Source organism: Rana temporaria, chromosome 3 (genome assembly GCF_905171775.1).
Source record: "Rana temporaria chromosome 3, aRanTem1.1, whole genome shotgun sequence".
Classification (NCBI taxonomy): domain Eukaryota; kingdom Metazoa; phylum Chordata; class Amphibia; order Anura; family Ranidae; genus Rana; species Rana temporaria.
Window position 1 is genome coordinate 304753621 of NC_053491.1, and position 16349 is coordinate 304769969.

General features: G+C 47.6%; 1 protein-coding gene across 1 annotated transcript in view; it reads left to right on the forward strand.

Annotated features, from left to right (window-relative positions):
- The window catches only part of LOC120932431 (ubiquitin-conjugating enzyme E2 B), a 210042-nt gene that overhangs the window by 171384 nt on the left and 22309 nt on the right, over positions 1 to 16349 (forward strand). Inside the window, exon 4 of the mRNA XM_040344783.1 lies at positions 14091 to 14180. Coding sequence (XP_040200717.1) covers positions 14091 to 14180 — 90 coding nt within the window. The remainder of the gene's footprint in view (positions 1 to 14090; positions 14181 to 16349) is intronic.

The following is a 16349-nucleotide window of genomic DNA, read 5'->3' on the forward strand; positions in this document are numbered from 1 at the left end:
TGGGGACCCAATCAGGATAGGCAAATTCTACAGGAAGGGCACTATGGGCACGACGGGCCTGTCTCTGTCTTCTTCTTGGTGGCAGCGGGACACTACTTGTGCTTGCCACATCGCCAGCTTCAACTGCACTTATGGGACTCGCCACGTCACCAAGTGTTACTGCAGTGCTGGATAAACGACCAGGGTGTACTAGGCCGCTGGTGCTTGCCAATTCACCAGAAGGAATAGCGGCGCTAGTACTGGATCTCTGCTCCATACGAGGGTCCTGCGGTTCTTGCTGCTCAACAACATCAGAATGGGATCGGGTACGCCTGGCCTTAGCAGGGACCTCAACTTCGTCGTGCGAGCTATCTGACATGGAGCCGCTGTCGTAAATGGGTTCATATTCTGAGCCAGAATCTGTCAGATGCGTGAACTCCTCCTCTTCACTATCTGACATGCACATGAACTCCAAGGCCTGCTTATCATTGTACCTTCGGTTTGCCATTTTGGACTCTAAATTTAGTGGTACAATGGTAAGGATTCACAGGTAAAAAAAGCACCTGACTATAGAAAAGCAAATGTAGAAAACGCTTCAAAAAAAACTGTAAGCGATCGCAGGGATCAGGCCTGTCTCTGCGAACGCTGCAGTTATGTGTCTTGTGTTTTGTAAGTGACAGTGATCGATCGATACTGCACTTGGGTGGGTTGGGCTGGGCAGAGGGGGAAAACGCAGGTGCTAGCGGGTATCTGGGCTGATTCCGCTAACAATGCGTTTTTGGGTACCCTAAACTGCTGGGTACGCTAGTATAGATCTGATCAGATCAGGTATCGATCCGTTCAGATCCTATACCACTAAGGGGGGTGTATGCTTAGCGAGTGGGTGTAAGCGGTACTGGCTCTAACCTAACGCTGCCTGGGGCGACGCAGACCCTGACTGGCGCTAAAATTAAATTTATATCACCCGCCGGGTGATCAGGGGGTTAAACCTATTGGGTTATATACGGCGGGTGCTCTGATGCTATAAACAGCAAACTAACCAACCAGCGTCAACCGTAACACTTATACGGTGATCACTGGTGAAAGGGTTAACTAGGGGGCAATCAGGGGGTTAAAACCTTTATTCGGTAATATATGGGGGTACCTAACGCTTTCTAAAAACCTGGTGGCGAACCTAAAATAACTAAATAACTAACTGGCTAACCACGTCACCAGTGACACTTATACAGTGATCAGTGGTGAAAGGGTTAACTCTAGGGGCAATCAGGGGTTAAAACCTTTATTTATGGGGGTACCTAACGCTATATAAACCTGGCGGCGAACCTCAAAAAAAACTAACTGCCTAGCGGCAACAGTGACACTAATACAGCGATCAGAAACCGATCGCTTAGTGACACTGGCAATAGGGGTGAAAGGGTTAACTCTAGGGGCAATCAGGGGTTAAAACCTTTATTTATGGGGGTACCTAACGCTATATAAACCTGGCGGCGAACCTCAAAAAAAACTAACTGCCTAGCGGCAACAGTGACACTAATACAGCGATCAGAAACCGATCGCTTAGTGACACTGGCAATAGGGGTGAAAGGGTTAACTCTAGGGGCAATCAGGGGTTAAAACCTTTATTTATGGGGGTACCTAACGCTATATAAACCTGGCGGCGAACCTCAAAAAAAACTAACTGCCTAGCGGCAACAGTGACACTAATACAGCGATCAGAAACCGATCGCTTAGTGACACTGGCAATAGGGGTGAAAGGGTTAACTTTAGGGGCAATCAGGGGTTAAACCTTTATTGGGGGGGGGGGTAGGGGGCTACCCTGGACCTAAAGGGGCCTAAACCTAACTGCCCTGACACTTTTTTCTGTCACACTGACACTAAAAGCAGTGATCAGAAAATAAATGATCACTGCAATCAGTGACACTGTGACAGGGGGTGATCTGGGGGTGCTGGGGGGGTGATCGGGGGGGTTATGTGCCTATGTGTGCTGTGTCAGTGTGCTGTTGGTGCAACTCACAGTACTGACGTCTTCTCTCCTCTGGAATCGGACGAAAAGACCGCCAGAGGGGAGAAAACGTCACTTCCTCCCTGCCTGTGTTTACAGTTACACAGGCAGGGAGGGCTCAGGTGCAATCTCATTCGCCGAGGGAGATCGAGAGGGGACGGCTGGAAACCAATAGCCGCCCCCTCCTCCCGGACCTCCCGTACACCGTTCCCGGCCGTCGCATGTACCGGAGGGGGTCCCGATCGGACCCCCGAACCGAGGTAAGGCGGGGACGTACCTATACGCCCATGTGCCTGTACGTGCCATATTGTGGACGTATATGTACATGCGGTGGTCGGGAACTGGTTAAGTCTTTTCCTTTCTGTGTGTTTTGTTTTAGGGAAAAGCAAAATTTAAAAAACCACCACCTAGTAGGAAGTGTCCTTCTTGCAAGAACCCCCTTAGGGATTCCTGGCAGAAACCAATGTGCAGAAGCTGTATCAGGGATCTGGTTGAAGAAGAAACATCTCAACAATACAAAGAACTGTTCTCTTCTGTACAGGAACTTAAAAGTTCTTTGGGCTCAGTTAAACATTTACTGGTGACAAAACCAGTGGTTCATACTGAAGTTCAGCAATCACCACCTAGCCCTAAAGCTTCCTCCTCTAGATCAGAGAGGGCGGATTCAGGGGATGAAGGGAGTGGGACTAGTACTCTTCGCTCAGTCATGGATTCAGATGAAGAGGAAGAGGAAGAAGAAGGTAGAAGTTCTAGATACAAAGTCTCCCTAGATGAAGTGGACGATCTACTTTCTGCAATTTATACTACTCTTGAAATTCAGGAGGAAAAAATTCAGCTATCTCTGCATGACAAAATGTATCAGGGGTTAGATGAATCTAAATCTAAAGTATTTCCAGTCCACAAGGTGGTATCTGATACTATCAGGAAGGAGTGGAAAGACCCTGAAAGGGGCCCCTGCTTTTCTAAAAATTTAAAGAAGAGATTCCCCTTCAATGAAGAAGATGCAGAAGTGTGGAATAAAAAACCTTGTGTTGACGCAGCTTTTTCCCAAGTTTCTCGCCGCACAGATCTAGCGTTTGAGGATATGGGTGTGCTTAAAGATTCCATGGATAAAAGAGCAGATTCTCTACTCAAGAAAGCATGGGACTCTACTTCACTCAGTTTGAAGCCAGCCATGGCCTCTACAGTGGTGGCAAGAAATTTGGAGTGTTGGGTAGAAAAACTTATGAGCCATATACAAGCAGGCACATCAAGGAAGGACTTACTAGAATCTTTTCCTTTGATTTTAAAATCAATTAGGTATATGGCTGACGCATCTGCAGAGTCAATCAAAATGGCAGCTAGGTCTTCCGCTTTGGTGAACTCAGCCAGACGAGCAGTCTGGCTTAAAACTTGGACAGGGGACACAGCCTCAAAAATCAAGCTTTGTGGTCTTCCCTTTTCAGGTGATTTATTATTTGGTCCAGATTTGGAAAAAGTTCTGGACAGAACAGCGGACAAAAAGAAGGCTTTCCCAGCCAAGAAGAAGCCACCCTTTAGGAAAAATTTTCGTGGTCTTCAACAAACCTACAAAAAAGAGGAAAATAAGAAACGCTGGTTTCCCCAAAGGGGTAGAGGAAGAGGTGGAATTCTCTTTAAGTCCCCTCAGGACCAGCCCTCAAAGGACAAATGACAGTCTAACCCCTGTGGGGGGGGAGATTGTCCGCTTTCTTACCTCAGTGGAGTCTGTGGGTCAAAAGTCCCTTTGTAAAAAACATCATTGCACAGGGGTACAACTTGGAATTCGCAGATTGTCCACCTTCCAGATTTTATGTTACAGCCCTACCAAGGGATCAGGAGAAAGCTTCCGCAATGATGACCCTGTTAAAGGATTTGATAGAACAGGAAGTTATTATCCAAGTCCCAAAACACCGGGAGGGAAAAGGGTTCTACTCCCACATTTTTTTAGTGAGAAAACCCTCGGGAAAGTTTTGTTTGATCCTAAACCTAAAAATTCTGAACAAGGTAATAAGGTACAAACATTTTCGCATGGACACTATCCATACGATAACAAAACTACTAACACTAGGGTGCTTCATGGCATCTCTAGACTTAAGAGATGCTTATCTTCACATCCCAATAGCCCAGGCTTCCCAGAGATTTCTTCGGTTGGCAATCAACCTAGGGACTTCAACTTGGCACCTACAATTCAGGGCTCTACCATTCGGCCTATCGTCCTCCCCCAGGATATTCACGAAAGTGATGGCGGAAGCCTTGGAGCCTCTGAAACTGAGGGGGGTCTCGGTTGTTCCTTACTTGGACGATCTCCTGTTCTTTGCAGATTCAAGAGAACAGTTGGTGACAGATCTTCAGATCTCTCAATCACATTTCAAAAGCCTCGGCTGGTTATGGAATCTAGAGAAGTCGAACCTAGACCCCTCACAGGAGACGAGATTCCTTGGTTACAACATCAACTCGGTCCTTCAGAGTTTTTCTTCCCCGGGAAAAAATAGAGAAAATCAATTCCTCGATATGCCAGATCCAAACAAATCTAGCAGTATCAGTAAGGACAGCCATGGCAGTCTTAGGCCAGCTCACAGCTTCAATTCCTGCGGTACAGTGGGTGAGGATGCACTCCAGGCCTCTACAGAGAAATATCCTACAGGTCTGGTCCCATCAGGAGTCCCTGGAAAAACTTTTCAAGCCAACATCAAAAGTAAAAAGGTCCCTTTGGTGGTGGAGAGATCAGGCCAATCTATCAAAGGGTCTCTCGTGGGTCCTGCCCTTGGACAAGCGTTTGATGACAGACGCAAGTTCTTGGGGATGGGGGGCTCACCTGGACGGTCAGACCGCACAGGGGTCTTGGTCCAAAGGGGAGGCAAGGAGGTCATCAAATTGGCGGGAACTAAAAGCCATTTTGATGGGACTCCTGGCCTTCAAACAGCTACTAAAAGGTCATCATGTGCAAGTATTATCGGACAATACAACAGCAGTGGCCTATGTGACCAAACAGGGAGGGACCAGGAGTCAAGGTCTGATGGAACTTGCCAACCAGCTATTATCTTGGGCGGAAATAAATTTAACTTCCTTGTCGGCAGTTCACTTAAAAGGGACTCAAAACTTACTAGCAGACCTACTGAGCAGGAGAAGAGTTGTAGAAGCAGAATGGAGCTTAAATCAACTTGAATGGAACTTAAATCAAGTGTTCAACTTGATCACAGAGAAGTGGGGTCTTCCTCAGGTGGACCTCTTTGCCAGTCAGCAGAATACCAAAGTCCAATAATTATTTTCCCTACACAGAGGGGATCAGGCGTTGGGCATAGATGCTCTAGCCCATTCTTGGGATTACCATCTGTGCTATGCGTTTCCCCCCTTTCCTCTAATTCCGCTGGTATTGAGGAAATTCAGGGAAGAGAAGACCAGCCTGATTCTAATTGCTCCCTTCTGGCCAAAAAGGCCTTGGTTTGCAACAGTGTTAAATCTAGCTGTAGAACCCCCGTGGAGACTTCCAGCCAGGAAGGACCTTCTAACGCAGGACTCAGTGTGTCACCCAGAAACAGACAGACTACATCTGTGCGCCTGGTTTCTGAAGAGGACATTCTAAAGGACAAGGGTTTATCTGACAAGGTAGTGAAAACCCTATTATCAAGTAGGAAGGAAGTAACCAGATCTATTTACAGGAAGGTCTGGAAAGTATTTAATTCTTGGTGTTCCGCCAAGGATTTCCAAGTCAAGAGCATAGTCTCGGTTCCAGAGTTTCTCCATGAGGGAATGGAGAAGGGTCTGGCAGCTAGTACGCTAAAAACGCAGGTAGCAGCCCTTTCTGTTTATTTTGAAAAGACGCTGTCTAGAGAACCGTTAATTTCCAGATTTTTCAGGGCACTATCAAGAAACAGACCAGTGACTCTTAAAAAATTTCCAAGTTGGGACTTATCAGTTGTCTTGCAAGGTCTAACGGGGGATCCGTTTGAACCTTTAGTAAATGTTTCTTTGAAAAATTTAGTTCTAAAAACAGTTTTTTTGGTGGCAATAACTTCAGCAAGGCGAGTTAGCGAGCTCCATCTAGCCATTACTGAACCTTTTTTAAGAATCTTTCCGGATCGAGTAGTTCTTCAGACAGATCCTGCTTTCCTTCCAAAGGTGGCATCAAAATGTCATCGTTCACAGGAAATTGTTTTGCCCACTTTTTCTTCGAATCCTTCCAACGCTGGAGAAGAAGCGTTTCATTCTTTAGATGTGAAAAGGTGTCTTGAGCAATACCTCTCAGTCACCTAGAGAGTTTAGAAAAACAAATGCATTGTTTATAGTTTTTTCGGGACCTCGTAAAGGAGAAAAAGCGTCCAAAAGTACGCTAGCAAGGTGGCTTAAACTCACAATTATGGAAGCCTACAAAGCCAAAGGAGTAACGCCTCCCTTAGGCATTCTACCGCATTCTACAAGATCAACTGCAGTATCTTGGGCTGAAAGAGCAGGTGCTACACCTGAGCAAATTTGCAAGGCCGCCACCTAGTCCAACTACTCCACGTTCTTAAGACACTACAGGTTGGACCTATTGTCTGCCGCAGATCAGGCCTTTGGCAGAAAGGTGCTGCAGGCAGTAGTCCCACCCTAGGGTAAGTTACTTGTTTATCCTCTGCAAGGTTGTCCTGAAAGGCGATTAGAGAAAGACTTAGTTAGAACTTACCGGTGACGGTATTTCTAAGAGCCTTTCAGGACAACCGCTATTTCCCTCCCTTAATGTATGTAAAAGTAATAAGTATAAATCTATCATGGTGTTGTGGTTTTCTGTGCTTTGTCTTCCAGAGAGTCGGACCACAATAACTGAAGCCATGGTGGAAGAGGAGGGTTTTAAAGGATTAGCATGTGTTTCCTAATGAAGAGGCGGAGCTGCGCTCTCTCCAAGGTTGTCCTGAAAGGCTCTTAGAAATACCGTCACCGGTAAGTTCTAACTAAGTATTTTTTGGACCATAACAAACCATCGGCTGCGCCTGGGGTGGTGTGGGACATGCTAAAAGCCTTTATTAGAGGCATATGTATAAAAGAAATTAGTTCAATTAAAACTGGGAGCAGAAAGTGGGTCAGGGATGCTGAGAGGGCGGTGGAGAAAGCGGAGGAGTTGTATTTGCTGGACTACGCAAATTCCCTCTATTTAGGACTACCAAAATACCAGATTTCACGTCTACAAGTCGTCCAGAACACGGCAGCCAGATTGGTAACAGGTAAAAAGCCGTGGGAATCAGTCTCCCCGGCCTTGAGATCCCTCCACTGGCTGCCCGTACAGGACCGGGTGACATTCAAGACACTCTGCCTCACCCACAAATGTATACAGGGGAACGCTCCCCAATACTTAAGCGAGAAAATAAAACCCTACGTCACCAAGCGCGTTCTCCGGTCAACCGACCAAAACCTTCTCCAAATTCCTAAATCCCGCTACAAATCGAAGGGAGAACGTAGATTTTCGGTCCAAGGACCACGGCTCTGGAATGCTCTACCCTCTACAATCCGCTTGGAGGAAAACCATCAGGCCTTTAGGAAAAAACTAAAGACCCACCTCTTCTGAAGGACCGGAAAGACTCTGGACGGGAAGCGCCTTGAGGCGATTTAGTTCGCATTTGTTGCGCTATACAAGTTACTCACTCACTCACCCCACTCACGACCATAGGAGGAAGTGGACAGACGCACAAAAACTTTACCGCACTATTCATTTACAGCAAGCTGACAATAAGAGATTTTTCACCTCCCAGACGTACTTTAAAGGAGGGGAAAAAAACTGGCTACATGCTGGCTATGATAGCTACGACGCAGCAGCCACCCCAAGTGGTACACAGTATTACAACGTCATCGCAACTGACTGTCACAGACACGCCCTCTATACTGAAGGAGTTTTTCTCCTTCTACCAAGACTTCTACTCCTCTAAGGTGACATACCCAGTAGATGACTTGACACGCTTTCTGGAGTCCATTACACTGCCCCAACTCCAGGAGATGGATAGGGGAGCGCCTTAATGCGCCTCTCACCCTTTGAAGAACTTCAGGTCGCGTTGGCCACTTTCCCAAACTCAAAAGCCCCTGGGTAATGATGGACTGCCAATTGAATTGTACAAAAAGTTTGGTGGAGTGCTTCTACCGGAGCTGCTTCATACGCTTAAAGATGCACTTGACTCAGACTCCCTGCCCAGATCTATGTATGAAGCTGTGGTGGTAGTAATATTGAAACCAGGGAAGGAACCCGACAAGCCTGACTCATATAGACCTATCTCACTGTTAAATACAGACTTGAAACTCCTCACTAAGGTGATTGCCATGAGACTCTCGGCAGTGGTGACTGCACTGGTGCACCCGGACCAGTCCGGTTTCATACCAAACAGATCTACGGCAAATAACTTGCGAAGACTTTTCCTTAACATAAAGATCCCCACTGATAACCAGGGACATAGAGCTATCCTTTCGTTAGACGCCGCTAAGGCTTTTGATAGTGTGGAGTGGGAGTATTTGTGGAGGGTCCTGGAGAAGTTTATTTGGGTGGGGGTATCATTTCTTGGATTAAATCACTGTACAAAGCACCAAAAGCTTGCATTAGGATAAATAATACTCTTTCGCCTTCCTTTGATTTACACAGGGGAACGAGGTAGGGCTTCCCCCTGTCCCCCCTGCTTTTCGCCCTGGCCATAGAGCCCTTGCCGGCTGCCATAAGGGGGAATTCAAACATACAGGGATTCAGGCAGGGAGAACTGGCACTACAGTACCTGTCACGAGAATGTGTTTCCAGCACGACAGCATCGCGCTGATTCTCGGCGACAGGGTGCCGACATCTCGCACTCGCTGGAATAAAAAAAGGACATTCCAGCGAGTGCGTCATAGAAGCGACAAGGAACCGACTTGGATTCCCGCCAATTCTACCCGCAGCGTTTGGTATCATGAGGGGAAACTCCACGCCAAATTTTAAATAAAAAAACGGCATGGGTTCCCCCCCAGGGGCATACCAGGCCCTTAGGTCTGGTATGGGTTGTAAGGAGAACCCCCCTACGCGGAAAAACGGCGTGGGAGTCCCCCCACAATCCATACCAGACCCGTATCCAAAGCACGCCGCCTGGCCGGTCAGGAAGGGAGTGGGGACGAGCGAGCGCCCCCCCCCTTCTGAGCCGTACCAGGCCGCATGCCCTCAACATGGGGTTGGGTGCTCTAGGGCAGGGGGGCGCACTGCGGCCCCCCCACCCCAGCGCACCCATGTTGATGAGGACAGGGCCTCTTCCCGACAACCCTGGCCGTTGGTTGTCGGGGTTTGCGGGCGGGGGGCTTATCGGAATTTGGGAGCCCCCTTTAATAAGGGGGCCCCCGAATACCGGCCCTCCACCCTAAGTGAATGAATATGGGGTACATCGTACCAGTACCCATTCACCTGGAGGCAAAGTGTAAAAGAAAATAAACACACGACACAGGGTTTTAAAATAATTTATTAGTCTGCTCCGGGGGTCTTCTCCGCTCTCCGGGGGTCTTCTCCGCTCTCCGGGGGTCTTCTCCGCTCTCCGGGGGTCTTCTCCACTCTCCGGGGAGTCTTCTTCCATCTTCTTCGCTCTCTGCTGTCGTCTCTGCGCTCCCCGTTTCTTCTCCTGCTCGCTCTCCGGTGCCTTCTTCTTCAGGGCTGGCCGCCGCTTTCTTCGTTTTAGCTCAATTACTAGTGGCGGCACAAGCCCGCTCTTCTTTGCCGTCTTCTGCCTTCTTCTCTTCTTCCGATGTGGGTAGGTACCGGAGCATGATGGGACTGTGACATCATAAGAGGCCTATATAAATCGGTGCGAGCCGCGCACCCGGCATTACAGCGGGAAGAAGCGTTGCGTCAACATCGGAAGAAGAGAAGAAGGCAGAAGACGGCAAAGAAGAGCGGGCTTGCGTCGCCGCTAGTAATTGAGCTAAAACGAAGAAAGCGGCGGCCAGCCCTGAAGAAGAAGGCACCGGAGAGCGAGCGGGAGAAGAACCGGGGAGCGCGGAGAATATGGAAGAAGACCCCCCGGAGAGCGGAGAAGACCCCCGGAGCAGACTAATAAATTATTTTAAAACCCTGTGTCGTGTGTTTATTTTCTTTTACACTTTGCCTCCAGGTGAATGGGTAGGGGTACAATGTACCCCATATTCATTCACCTAGGGTGGGGGGCCAGTATCTGGGGGCCCCCTTATTAAAAGGGGCTCCCAGATTCCGATAAGCCCCCCGCCCGCAGACCCCGACAACCAATGGCCAGGGTTGTCGGGAAGAGGCCCTATCCTCATCAACATGGGGACAGGGTGCTCTCGGGTGGGGGGGCCGCAGTGCGCCCCCCTGCCCCAGAGCACCCAACCCCCCCATGTTGAGGGCATGCAGCCTGGTATGGCTCAGGAGAGGGGGGCGCTCGCTCGTCCCCACTCCCTTTCTGACCGGCCAGGCGGCGTGCTTTGGATACAGGTCTAGTATAGATTGTGGGGGGACCCCCACGCCGGTTTTTCGGCGTAGGGGGGTTCTCCTTACAACCCATACCAGACCTAAGGGCCTGGTATGCCCCTGGGGGGGAACCCATGCCGTTTTTTTATTTAAAATTTGGCGTAGAGTTCCCCCTCATGATTCATACCAAACGCCGCGGGAATCCAAGTCAGATCCCCGTCGCTTCTATGACGGCATTTTTCCCATCGCGGCCAGCCGGCTCGGCGATGGGGCTCGTAGGTGGTCAATCTCGCTGAGAAAGGGAGCGAGATTGACACAATATCGCGGTCACCTACTGTATATGCAGACGATGCGCTGTTGTTTCTGGGCGACACATCTGCCTCCCTAGCTAATCTCATGGAACTGGTTCATACCTTCGGAACTTTTTCCGTTTTAAAATAAACTGGGATAAGTCCACTCTCTTACCCCTGGATCCGCTTCTGGGGCCTTTGCCGCAGATTGCTGATCAGATTAAAGTTAATAAATAAATTCAAAAATTTAGGTATTATGGTCCATCCTAATCTAGATCAATATATCAAGTTGAATGTAGAACCAATTCTAAAAAAAAATCAGGAAAAAACAAATAGCTGGATCAAGTTGCCGTTGTCCGTTGTCGGGCACTGTAACTTGATCAAGATGATCTGGAACCCTCAGGCCGCATACACACGGGCAAACATGTACGATGAAACCGGTCCGCGGGGCGTGTCCGCGACGATGACGCGGCGACGTGGGCGGCCCTGCCAGTTAAATGCTTCCACGCATGCGTCAAAGTCATTCGACGCATGCGAGGGATGGCGGGCGCTCGGACATGTACGGTAGGTCTGTACAGACGACCGAACATGTCCGAGCGGGCAGGATTCCAGCGGGCTGTTTTAAAACAAGTCCAGGAATATTTGCCCGCTGGGAAAAGGCCCGGCAGGCAAATGTTTGCTGGAATCCTGCACGCTCGGGCCTACACACGACCGAACATGTCTGATGAAACTGGTCCGCGGACCAGTTTCAGCAGACATGTTCGGTCGTCTGTACGGCCCATCAGTTACTTTATGTGATCCACAATGCCCCCACCTGGATCCCTATTCATATGTTTAAGAGATGTAACACCATGTATCGTGCACGGAGGAAACGGGTCCCGAGAATTAAACTTGAAACTTTACAGGAGATGAAAGACTCAGGAGGTCTAGCAGTACCGAACCCATTTTATTTTGTTGCGGCCCAGCTACAACGCTTAACAGGTTGGTCACGACCAGAGCCCTCTGACCCCATTCGAAACATAGTGCGTACACAAGTGTCTGGGGATAACCTAGTGGAATGTATAGAGGCAGGTGAACTGGGTGCTGTGGCCCAATACCCCACGCTCATTCTTATAGATAAGATTTGGAACAAAACTAAACCGCACCTGCAATACACGGGATACACAAACTGGTCACGTATATGGAAAAATAGTAATTACCCAGAACTCAACAAACTACAAAACTTCTCCAATTGGTCGAGACAGGGAGTGAACTATATCTCAAAATTATATTGTGGAGGCGTACTCAGGGATTTCCAGTCCCTGCATGCGGAATTTGACCTGCCCAACACGTCTTTTTTCCAATACTTACAGCTTCGACATGCTATTGCAGCACAGGCCACAACCTCCACATGGGAGCTCACTAGACCGGTGGTGCTCACGCAGTTAACTATGGCGTAGTCCAGGAAAGGACACATTTCGTCTTTGTATAGCTCCCTTCTTGGTCACGTCTCTAAGACGATGACTTTGGGGTGCAGAGCTGGCTGGGGAGACGACATAGGGCATATTTCTGATGAGGAGTGGGATGCAATATTGGGCAATGTTCTCAAGGTGTCGCTCTCCTCGGCTCAGAAGCTCACCCAGCTTTTCATTGTTCACCGTACATAACACACACCTGAAAAGCTACGTAAATGGTGCAGAAGAGATGACCCGCTCTGTCTCCGTTGCCTGGTGGACAATGGGAAGCTTGTACATATGCCGTGGAGGTGCCCGAAGCTGCAAAGCTATTGGGCTGCGGTGGTGGCCACTATCAATAGCATATGGAACCTTAAACTTCAGATTGATCCTAAACTCTGCTTGCTGGGGTGGCTAGATGAAGAATTATACATGCCACACACGTTCCTTGCCATTCTTAGGGTCTTGTTTTTGGCTAGGAAACTTATTGCCAGGAAATGGTTGTCTGCAATGGCCCCCACGCACACAGAACGGATTACATCCGTAAACGATTCTCTTATTGGGGAACAACTCGCATACAAGCATCGGGGTAGTCCGGGGAAGTTTGAGAATATATGGGATCCCTGGCTGGACATCCCAGGTTTGGCACCACTGCGGCTTGTGCAAAACAGGATTCTTGGGGGCAGATCCACATCAGCTACTACATCGTCCTAGGTGGTTGTATTAGATAGGGATCTAGTGGGCTGGGGAGGGGAGCTACCACTGTTTTCGGGCAGTTTCCCGGGAGGAGTCCGATATATGGTTACAGGTCCCTGCGGAGCTAGTCCGTTTCTTGTATGTTTTACCCAACAGTTAAATGTTTATAGCTACTTCAGGCCTTGCCAGCTGTTTAGGGGAGATTGGCACCCTGCCCTGCTCACTGACCCCTTTTTTGGGTCGGGGGCAGGGGGAGAAGGAATGACACACGGAGGACACACTTTATCTGCATAAGGTCCAGGTTAATCAGCACAACATTGCTTTTATGTGCCACTGTATAACTGTTTTTAGACGTAGTGGATGGAACAAAGGCGATACTGGAGAGTATGACTATGCTGTATTGATATTTCTGTGTCCCCGACAATATGTGGCTATTGTATTTTGTAGCGCATTGGAAAATATATGTGTATGTTTTTTGTGTTTGTTTTCAATAAAAATTATCTGATTAAAAAAAAAACACGACCGATGGCTCGGTTCTCTCTGCCCCCCCTGCACTCACTGGAGCGCTGAGCTGTGGAGGGGTGTGGAGCGGCCATCCCAGGCTCTCAGCGGCTTGCTGATGGACTGAGACGGGTGTCACAGGAGTGCAATTCGTTTTGCACTCCTGTGACCTGTTTTCAGCAGAAAGCGGGCTGAAGTCTGCTCTCTACTGGGGTCACAAAAATCAGTCCAGGCACCACAATAAAGTCTGGATCCGCCATGTGCCTGGACTGATTTTTGTGACCCCAGTAGAGAGCAGACTTCAGCCCGCTTTCTGATGAAAACAGGTCACAGGAATGCAAAACGAATTGCACTCCTGTGATCCATAGAACCCCAGCCAGATAAGCTCAGGCTGGACTTCTCCTTTTAAACACTGCCGATGCCAACATTGACATGTTTGAAAGGGTTAAATAACCATTTATTGAACATCTCTAACTTTTTTTTGAAAAACGATTAAATTGGTGGGTTTGGTTTTACTGAGATGCATTATAAACACCTTTTTTTTCCAATTTGTACTTCTCAGCTCCTGATTGTGTGATTGCCTAGTGCACTGCTGTAATTTCCTCTGCTGAAACAATTACATTTCAGTTTCCTATCGTTTTAATTGAATAAATTATCTCTCTGTTTAGTGACCAGTATTACTAAGATTGTTGGTAATGTTCTAATGCTAAGACAATGACAATTGTATTTTTTTTATTTAAATCTAGATCCACGTTTTGCCTGTAGGTCAAAAAATGTTTTTCCTCTCTTCCATCCAGGTACATTTAAACTCATTATAGAGTTTTCAGAAGAATATCCAAACAAACCTCCAACAGTTAGATTTGTGTCAAAAATGTTTCATCCAAATGGTGAGTGCTTGTTGGGAAAATAATACTAAAATTGGTTTTAAACTGCTTTTTTTATGTATGTAACAGTTTTAATTCCAAAGGTGCACTGTCCAAGGAAAATGACAAACTGACGCTTGCCTGAAACAACTAGCTGTCAGTGTAAGATGTGATGCGCCGGAAAGCTCCTGTCAGCCAATCTTCAGTACAAACAGATAATACCGGTGTGTTCTATCGAAAAATGCCTCCGATGGGCCTGCTCATGCACAATACGCAAAATCACTCCAGCTGATATGTTGATCAGCTGCCGTGACCTCAACACAGCACATGCACAGATCGTCAGAGGCAGTATCCGAGCATCTGCAAATACCTGAGGGACAACGTACTTGTTGCGGGGCATGTTTTGTGTGTGTTGCAGGGGCGAGTTCAGTGTGTTAAAGGGCGGATTTTGTGTGGGTTGCAACCTGCCCTTAGACCCAGGCAAAACCCGGCCACCTTGCAACGTATACAACACACCCTTCAGCACACGTTAGATTCTGCCTCGCTGTTGCGGGTGGGTTTTCCAAGTATGCTGTTTGCATATCGTCGGATAATGCCTCGGACAATCTGCACATGCGCTATGTTGACGTCACACCAGCTGATCAACATATAAGCTGGAGTGACGTTTATTACTGCGCAAGCGCAGACCCATCACAGGCATTTTTCGACGGGAGGCAGTATTCGTTTGAACACTGGCACCCATTTCTGAGACCCATGGGATACTTTATTGAACCAGGATAAAATACAACATGATTTTCTCCATGCTCACGCATTTCAGCCCTGTGCATGCCTTAATCATAGCTCTGGGAGGACACACAAAGATCCTATTTTAAAATGACCCCACCAGCCATTGACTGCTTTCACAGGTGTGGAATAAACAAACCCACTCCTGTATGCAGGCACAGAGAGGCTGGTAATGAAGATACATATACAAAGTTTCCAATTTGTGCCAGTTTTTTCTGTTACTAAGGAACTCTGACTTTTCTAAACTGAATGCTTATTCTGGCTCAGTATTTACAGAAGGTAATGCTGTGAGAGGCAATTGGGCAACTAGCATTTTCATAGAGGCCAGCAGTGGAAGCCTCAGTTGTTTCTCACATTAGAGTTTCTGAACTGTTGCCATCTAGACAAAAATGTAACTCCTCTTTGGTTTTCTGTTCAAGCTGTCTGACTGTAGAATGGTAATACAAGAATTGGTGTTGGGGAGGGGTTCAAGAAAATGTGCACTGCACACTTGCATACATGGTTTGTAAATTTAAAGCGTTGCCCAACCCAGGACCCTGTATTCAGTATATCTGGTCTCCCACAGTACAGAGCACATGGAAATGCAATTATTTTAGTAAATATAAACTGCTAAATACATTTTCTCATCAGCAGTATTTATCAGTGTGCTGCCAAGCACTGGTCAGAGCTTGTAGGACGAGTTTTTGGACTGTTCTATAAGACTGCAAGACCCATGGCCCTCTGTCTGAACAGTGTTGATCAGCCCTGTGCTGATCAAATGCATCCTCCCCAAGAGAAGAAAAACTCTAGCAATACACGCCAAAATGAGCATGTGCAGCCTGAACTCCATAGACTGTGTTATCAGGAAATTGGGGGACAGTGGATGGAGAGGAGGAACAGAGAAGCCTGGATCAAACAGCCTTTTTATACAATGTGGAGGAGTAACCCCTTAGGTTCCACAGTGAGTATAACAACCATGCTTTACTGCATACACTGATTTTACTGTAGTGGGTTTAGTAACACTACTGTTGCTGTGGGTGAGAAATGGGGAACGGTTTTCTCACTCATAAGCTATTATACACAACCGCAGACATTGATTGCCCTGCATAGGCAGTCTATAGGGGAAAATCACAAATTATATAAAATACAAAGTCCTGCATTTCATAGGCAATGCATTTCAGAAACTGCGAATCGGAAATATAACTTTATTGGGATGGCTGAAAAGTTTATTTTCCCCTCACCTTCCAGGACAGCTACTTGAGATGATTGGTTCTGGCCTCTACAGGAAACACAAATCGGATACAATTTAAAAGGCCCCCCCCTTTCCTTTGACAAACAGATAGATTTCTCACCGCTCCAGGTGAGCCTCGTAAGTAGTCAAGGGTTGTTGAACCACCAAGGTGCTGGCAATGCTGATGATGGCAAATGAAA